This window comes from Corvus moneduloides, chromosome 3 (genome assembly GCF_009650955.1).
Source record: "Corvus moneduloides isolate bCorMon1 chromosome 3, bCorMon1.pri, whole genome shotgun sequence".
Taxonomy (NCBI): domain Eukaryota; kingdom Metazoa; phylum Chordata; class Aves; order Passeriformes; family Corvidae; genus Corvus; species Corvus moneduloides.
In genome coordinates this window covers 91233219-91241544 of record NC_045478.1, presented here as the reverse complement: position 1 = coordinate 91241544, position 8326 = coordinate 91233219, and the positions used below count along the sequence as shown (strand labels likewise).

Here is an 8326-nt window from a genome sequence, read left to right as displayed (position 1 = left end):
ACTCTTCTGTGCGTTTCCTAACAACACGTGGCAATATAGGTAGCTCTATAAAATAGCCATAAAATAGCTATTTGGATGGATAATAGCAAACACATACTAAACCTGGGAAATCTTGAGTAAAATCTGACAACATGGGAATCGCTGGGTGCAGCTTGCAAAGGTGATATTTTACATATTAGTCACATGTAACTATTAGTTTGACTAATGAAGTCTACAGAACAAGGAGCTGTTTCCATGAAAAGTAGAACAACAAGAATAAATAAATAAATAAATATATGTCCTGTGCCTATCTTAAAACATTTTTGACTGTTATTTCAAAATCAAATTTCCACAAATAAAGAGAAAAATTTTATTCATTGCGGCACTCTCTGCAAAGTCGAGAGGTTAAAAGAAAGTCATTTTGTAACCGAGCATAAAATAGGCATTGGAAAAATGATTTAGCTGGGAAAAACCACATTTTTTTCCACATTAAGATAACTTAAGAACACCCAAATTGATTTTTATTAGACTTCTCATATTCACTTCTGAGCTGACACATGCATGAGACATTCAGCCCCAAAGGTCACTTCTGAGAAGGCTGTAAGTAACTGGAAACAGCACTGCAGGATGAAATGATGGCTCATTGCTGACTCTTACTGCTGGAGAGTGATAGATATTTTACTCCTGAGGCTAAGAGACAGAATCTGTAAATAAATTTTTATTTCTTGGCAGTGCTGATAGCTGAAACATAATGTGATAGAGCTAGTTTCCCCAATTTTATTATTTGATTTAAAGCAAATGTGGGATGGATGCTGGCAAGGCCCATGGGCCTGTGTTGGAGGGAGCCCACCACAGGCTTTTCTGCAGGGCCAGCAGAGGATGGCACAGGGCAAGCCCTGGCTCCTGGCACCACATGATGAATGGCCAAGCCCAGTGCGGTGCCCTCCTCCTCCTGCACGCTGCCCTGCCCCAGCTGCCCAGCACTCTGCTAAAACCTCTGCTCGAAAGCCCAATGCAAATGTCGCTGGTCAGCCTGGCTATGAACACCTCATTCCCCGGCCCCAGGCTTTGCTCACTCCACGCTGTATTGTCTCCCTCCCCTCTTCTCTTTGGTGCCGACATTAGTCACTAGGATTGCTTAGCCCAGAGAAGAGGAGGCTTGGGGGAGGTTGTAGCCAGGTAGTGGTCAGCCTCTTCTCCCAGGCAGCCAGCGACAGGACAAGCGGATGCAGCTTCAGGCTGTGCCAGAGGAGGTTTAGGTTGGATGGTTGGAGGAATTTCTTCACAGAAGGGCTCACTAGACATTGGAATGGCCTGCCCAGGGAGGTGGTGGAGTCACCATCTCTGGAGGTGTTCAGTAAATGACTGGACATGGCATTTAATGCCATAATCTATTTGACAATTTGGATGTTTGGTCAAGGCTGGACTATAATTCAGACGCCTTTTCCAACCTGATTAGTTGTGTGAAAACAAAACACGAGAGGCCTCTGGTGAATTACAGCTTTTCTCCAGAGCGAATCGCCGGCTCTGCTCTCCATCCCGGACGGCGAGGACGGGCCGACCGCCAGCTTTGGCTCCCCACGGCAGCACCCCAGCCCCGCTCCCAGCGCCCCGCGCCCCGGCCCCGCCTCCTCCCCGCGCCCTCACGGGCCTTGCGCAGGCGCGGCTCGGCCATGGCGGCGGCCGTGGAGCGCCGCCTCGCCCAGTTCCGCGCCGCCCGCGGCAGCGCCGCTGCCGCTCCGCGCCCCGCCGAGCCGCCGGGAAAGGCCGCGGCTTCGGAGGCCGCCGAGGGACCGCGGGCAGCCGCGGTGGGCCCGGGCGGCGCTCAGGTGAGCGCCGATGCGGGCGGGGCGGGGGCTGCGGCGGCCGGCCGGTGCCTGACGCCGCGTCTCCTGCCGCCTCCGCAGGTCCGTCCCGGCGCGGCGCCGGCTCCGCTGTGGGCGCGCCCGCTGCTGCTGAAGGTGCTGCTGTGGGCCGTGCTGCTGGCGCTGTTCGCGGAGCTGGAGCTCGGGCTACCCTACTTCGTCCTCTCCCTGCTCTACTGGATGTACGCCGGCACCCGCGGCCCCGCCGAGCGGCGGCCCGGCGAGCTCAGCGCCTACTCCGTCTTCAACCCCGGCTGCGCCGCTATCGCCGGGACGCTGACGGCCGAGCAGCTGGAGCGGGAGCTGCACTACCGGCCCGCCGCGGGCACGTAGCGCCCGGCCCGGCGGGGACCGCGCTGTGCTGGGCCGGGACAGCCGCCGGGCCGGACCCGCTGCCGCCGCCCCGAGGAAGGGCCGGGGCTTGGGGGGAGGAAACGGGGTCTGTTCCTATACAAAAAACCGCCTGAGCCTTACTGCTGCCCGGCGCCCCCGGCCGGTCCCGAATAAAGCCCTAGTAAAGCCTGCGCTCTGGTCTCGTTTCCTGGGGCCGGGCAGCTGTTGCGGCCGCTGTGGAGCGGCGCCGAGAGGCACGGACTTGTCACAGCTGCGGCTGCCAGCGTGTCAGCTGGAGCTCCCGAGAGCTTTGCCACAGGTCATGGAGCGGCTGCTGTTCGACACCTGCAGTAGAAGGGCCCTCTGCTGCTCTCCCCTGCACCGGCTGGAACCCTCGTTCTGAAGAAGAGACATGAAGCAATAACCATATACGTAAAATAGGCTGCTGCTTGGAGGTGCAGTGGTGTCTTTCATCTAACCCAAACCTCTCCTTGTAATTTTGCTTCACATTACAGTTTTCACAATTTGTAAGCCAAAAAAGACTTACTCATGGCAGGTGTACTTGTATGATCTACTGCTGTTTTTAGTAGGTACATCACTGCATTAAGCCAGACCTGCCCAGCAAAGTGGGAGTCATCACTGCTCAAAGGATGTAAAAAACACATGGATGTGGCACTTGAGAACATATTTTAGTGTTGAACATGGTGGTGATGCTATACAGACAGTTGGACTTGATGATCTTAAAGGTCTTTTCAAGCCATAACAAATTTTATGATTCTATGAAATCATTAAGTCATCATTTTGAAGAGAAACTGCTAGAACTTGTGTCTCTGAGGACAGCGTTGAGAAGAAAAGTCACAAATTGGTCTTTCAAATACTGTTCCATTATGTCTTTTCTAATTTAACAGTTAAACACATTGTTAAGGCATTACTCACCACAAATTTCATCATTTGTTGCAGAAACAAAAGAAAGTGGCACTTTGAATTTAACTGGACTAGTAAGAGAGTAATAGATTAAAGCACATACAGTATGTTAACACTGCTAAGCACCTCTCAGTAGCTCCCCACAGCACTCTCACAGTTTCTATTGTGGGCTGTTGTAAAAATTCCAAATGCTGCTACTTAAAGGCAAACACAGAATTTTGTCATTTGCACATATTCTGTCATTCTCCAGTAAAAACCCCTCAGAGTTTTCACTGTTCTTACTGGTTTCCTTTTGATTTTTTAACATGCTGCATTTTGGATTTTATTAACGAAGGCTCAGCAAGGTCAAAGGCCTCTTGGTAGTGGACACAGACTCGCACATACAAAGCTCTGTTTCCTTGGAAGAACCACAGACCGGGAATCTTTCCATTCTTAAAAAATATTCTAATTACAGGGTAAGAAGTAGTCAGATGATACTCAAAACACCTGTAAGCAATGGAGTTTTGTGAGTTGAAACTTTATTCACAACAATAAAAATAAACATCAGCATAATGTTTATGGGGAGTTGATAATCTGACATCTTGTACAGTTCAATTCTGTGGGTATTTTTTAAAACAAGGAAATACATGCAAATAAATATTAAATACAAGGTAAGATCCATGAAATTATAAAAATTCATAGCAGCAATGCTGGAAATAAAGTTTTTACTAACTATAAACTCTAGTTGCATTCTGTCCAGGTGGATTTATAGCCTCTTCTATTTAATGCTTCATGAAACAAGTTACCACAAAAAGTGAGCATGAAGCCAAAAGGCACAAGAAATAAAAATTGACACAGTTCATCTGTTCCAGTGCTTTGTGTTGGTTTGCTTATTTCATGCTATTCAAATAAATGTACATTATACATTTTGAAATAGAGATGGCATGAATAACAAAGGCTTGTAAAAGGTTTTACTGAAGTAGATAAAGTATGATGGAGAAATTGGCATTGAGGCCTTGCTCAGTCTCTAAATACACGAATACCGTAATTCTGCTTGGTGGTAATTACTTCCACTGAGTTGTTTTGAGAGGGGATTTTAAAAAGTTTGAACAAGCAAGAGCCTAATTAGAGGGGGAAAAAATTTCCTCTGCAACCTTCTTCTTGGCTAAGACCTCACTTTCTTACCTTACTTTTCTCTTGTATTCTAACAAAGCAGAAGTCACCAAGATAAGTTAACTGGCATTATTCTTGTGGGCCCAAAGCCCTCAGTTCACAAATGAGTAGGAGGGACAAGAACAGCCTACTAACTCAAATGCACATCAAGCTGTTGAATCTTGTTTGTGACAGCAACTAAGTACAGGTTTGTTACCACACATGGGAGTGCTCTCTATTCCCATGTCTGTCCTCTTTCATTTATTACACACACTTGTTTGTCCAGCACAGCAGTGAGGTAAAACACTTCTGTAACTTCCTACTGTCATAGCAAAACTATCATCGTGCCAACAGCTACGCAAGCAGCAGAAACTTTTTTTCCCAGCTTTGCACACACCTAAGCAGGGCCCAAGAAAACCAGCATCCACTTGTGAATATTAATGAGTGAAATTATTCCCACCAATGTACATTATCCCACAGCTGTAAATTGCATCTGTCACCACGCTGCCCTCTCACCTGCCAGTGACTATCTTCAGTACTTTTTTTCCTGTTCTAAGCACTTCAGGGTAGATGTTAGATAGAAATAACAAGCATACTCTCTACGCACAGGAAGCTAATTAATTAAATTGTATGACAGCAGTTAACACCTGCATAGACAACTATTGTATTGATGGTCACACAACACAGAAGCTAGTTATTAAATTTACAGAAGAACCTGAAGTGCTTCATTCCGAAGTCAGTTCTGCAACCGATGTTAGGGAGGGAAGGCCTGGAAGAAGCCTGCAGAGAAGCCAGCATGCTGAAGACACATAAGCTGGCCTGAGAACTGTGGTGGATTTCTGCAAACATGTCTTTCTCCCTGGAGCTCAATTACAAGCATCATAGCAGAAGAAGGTAACACATTGTCTCTAATTCAATTCTAACCTTATGATTGCAAAACTAATCCATGCTGTTGGCAATTAGGATTCTAATGCAATGATTAAATAATCCCATGCAAAGCAATCTAGCTTCAGGCAGGAAAGATGCTGAGTTACATCCCAGAATATCCAGTCCACTTTCTTGGCAATAGGGGTTGTGAATGCAAGTGCAAAGAGACTTGAAAATAGGGGGGGTTGTTTCTGCTGAGTAGTTGTAACTGCTATGCCACGGAAGTTGCTTACTTACTACAAGAAATCTGTGAACAGAATGATTCTCAGAGCTAGTCTCTGGCACTTTGCCTCTGCTGTAAAAAGAGCCCAAGTCAGAGCAGAGTAAAGATGTCTAAAGCTTTTATTAAGTGATGCAATGGACCACCTCCTGCTTCTTAAAGGTACTTCTGCTTTTCCCCAGCAATTCTTGTCACCATCAGGGAGGGAACACACTACACAATGCAGATGCAGTCGTTGCACGAGCCCTTGTTGTTTTAAACAGGCGGAAAAAAGCTCATGGAGTTCAGGATTTCTTGTTTGGAGATGTTGGTTTTGTTTGGGTTTTTTTTGGAATGCTGCTTTTGGGAAGCAGGCAGGCAGGCTCTGGAGGATGGCAGCCCACCCCGGGCAGGGGGGCGGGAGCTGTCCTTGGTGCTGAACCCGTGCCCTCTGCAAGGGCCGCCTCCCCCTCCACGTGCGTGGGTACCTTGTGTCACAGGAGAGAAGGACCAAGGCCGGAGGGGAAACAAAAGTCAGTCCACACTGCCAACTACCGGATCTTTTCAATGAGGAGAGGTCTGCTAAGACCAGCAGAGGCCACAAGCTGACTTTTTTCTGTGTGTTTGCACCCACAAGAAGCAGAGTAAAGCTCAGACAAGAAATGTTCTCTTGAAACACCAGTCATCATCCCATCCCTGTGAACGCCTCTGTGCCCACCAGGCGGGCAGAGTAGCACTGACAATGAAAAGCCTGTGCATGCAGGGGACATTTCCATCCATGTCAACAGAGATAACGTGCACCTATTCCTAGCAGAAGACGCTCCCAGCAGATACTTCATTTTTGTTTTGTTTGGGTTTTTATATTCTTTTTAAGTGAAGGTTAAAGATAGTATTCAGAAGTTTTCCCTACACTATGTGCTGTATATTGATAGACCTTCAGGATGCTGTTCTTCACCTACCCAGAAAAAACGTTAGCATATTTTCAACTTTGACTTTGGGAAACTCCTGCTACAAAACTAATTCTTCCCTGAAACACAAGTTGTGTCTCACTAAATTATTTTTTTCCTAAAATGGTGATGGCACCTTACCCTATCCCCAGAAAAGTCTGAATGTATTTTTTGGCAATAATCATATTCTATATCCTTGTAATTTAATCAGTCGATCACTCAGCTCGCCCACTCAACAGTAATAAGCCATTGACCCTGTGGTTTCAGACTGGATCAATGCTACGCTTAAGTTTTGGACCCCCGGAGGCCTTGTGTGCAAACAGGAAGAAACTCTTTTAACTTACTTTAGACATGATCAATTTTTCCTCTGATGTGTTGATTACATTAGCAGATTGCTTTCCCTACAACACCTCTGTCCAACAGCCTGCAGGCAATGAGCAGCATATGCTTAAGTTTCTCGCTGGAGATGGCAAACTTAAGCCACTTACTTGGGTATTTAAGGGTTCTCAGGTATATTATACAGTTCATTGTTTCAGTCTGATTCACCTGCAGAAGTCTCAGCTGAATGTGGCCTGACAAGTGGCAGCATAGACACTGCTGCCTACTGTGCCCCCACTACTGATGCTGTGGGCTGGACACTTCAGAGGTTTCATACTGCTGTCTCTCTGGACATACAAATGTTCCAATCTCCAGCGCTCCCAGCTCTTCCGAAACTCCATCTGAACCTAACAGAAGCAAAGAAGGAAAAAAAGGAATGACTGTAGAACTGATCAGCTCTTTAAATGACTCCATCAGAAAAAAGCAAGGAAGGATACCACACTACTGAGAAAAGCTGGAAGTACCTTAAAGCTGCAATATTATTGCTTCCAATTATCCAATTATCTCATTAATCCATTGTAGGCCATTCCACATTTAAAATAATGATTACATTCATTTTTACTTGTAGAAAAAAAGCTCTTTTATGCACCAGAAAATCTTACCTTCATTATTTTGCTCTAAATTGTATTCACCTCAATACTGATCATACTCTATGCCCTACCAGAACTAACAATTAAGCTGAATTTGCTTATCAGCCATGAAACACCTGAAAAGACTGACTTCCTGCTCACTATTGCACAACAAGTATTCTTAAGAGTTCTAATTTCTGGTTTGATTTAAACATTAATATGTCCTGGATTATTTTTGTTCTTTGAGTATTTATGTGGGTTCTTTTTATTTCATACAAAACCAAATGTTTATTCAGAATTGAAAACAACAATTAAGCAGATTAAAGACTGTACTTATTCGCCCTTTTTAAACAGCAATTACAGTATCTCATTCCAGATACTAGCTTTTCTTAAAGCAACAATGTATGCTCATCTAGTCACAGGTTCTGGGTTGAACTGTGTAACCTCTGCACTTGTTTGGAAGTTTATCCCAGATTTTGTAACTGCTAAAACAAACAGAATTTAGATTTCCCTGTTCCAAGGGCAAAGTTTTTGCCACTTGACTGAATTAAGAACACCATTAGCTTTTAACACATAAGGCAGAGGACATAAAATTGCACACTTGTTACTCCAGATAAAAGGCAGGAGTGCAACCACAGTAATCAGTTCATTATGGTGTGTACTTCAGCCTGGAAATAAGTTCACTGTATGTGGGTTACTTAAGGGAGCCTTCTCTGGAGAGATGCTTTTTCTTTTATTTTAGGATTTTGCACTGACCACCAAGAGACTAAGTAGGTTGATGGCAGTTTCAACACAGGTTTGTCATCATGCCCAGGCTGCTGAAACCTTCATATTCTGAGGGGAACTTCCTAGGAAACAAGCTGCTGTGTGTCTGCTTTCTTTGCTTGTTCTCTGTGAAATACTGAATTTGAGAGGCAGTCCTAAAAAAGGAGAAAAGCCTTAAAAAACTAATTGTCTTCCCCTGGTGGGTACCTGTAGCAGCGCTTTTCAACTCTGGGCTACAGCCCTTGTATTGAACACTGTCCTGGTGGAACCAGCTGCATCTCTGTGTTTCTGAGAATCTGTCAGAATCCA

The 8326-nt window shown here is 45.5% G+C and overlaps 2 protein-coding genes across 2 annotated transcripts in view; one reads left to right on the top strand and one right to left on the bottom strand.

The window, feature by feature from the left end:
• The first annotated feature begins 1637 nt into the window (after positions 1-1637).
• On the top strand, positions 1638-3167 carry SAYSD1 (SAYSVFN motif domain containing 1). Its single transcript, XM_032102737.1, has 2 exons — positions 1638-1808; positions 1887-3167. Exons 1-2 carry the CDS (start codon positions 1653-1655, stop codon positions 2175-2177), a joined length of 447 nt encoding a protein of 148 aa, XP_031958628.1. The 5' UTR covers positions 1638-1652; the 3' UTR covers positions 2178-3167.
• Positions 3168-3599: 432 nt separating this feature from the next.
• GLP1R (glucagon like peptide 1 receptor) overlaps positions 3600-8326 on the bottom strand; it is an 82194-nt gene continuing 77467 nt past the window's right edge. The window contains exon 13 of the mRNA XM_032102736.1: positions 3600-7030. Coding sequence (XP_031958627.1) covers positions 6863-7030 — 168 coding nt within the window. The 3' untranslated portion in view covers positions 3600-6862. The remainder of the gene's footprint in view (positions 7031-8326) is intronic.

Coding starts and splice junctions, on each gene's coding strand:
- SAYSD1 (XM_032102737.1), top strand. CDS start 1,653: ATGGCGGCGGCCGTGGAGCGCCGCCTCGCCCAGTTCCGCGCCGCCCGC. Junction 1,809..1,886: donor TGGGCCCGGGCGGCGCTCAG/GTGAGCGCCGAT, acceptor CCGCCTCCGCAG/GTCCGTCCCGGCGCGGCGCC.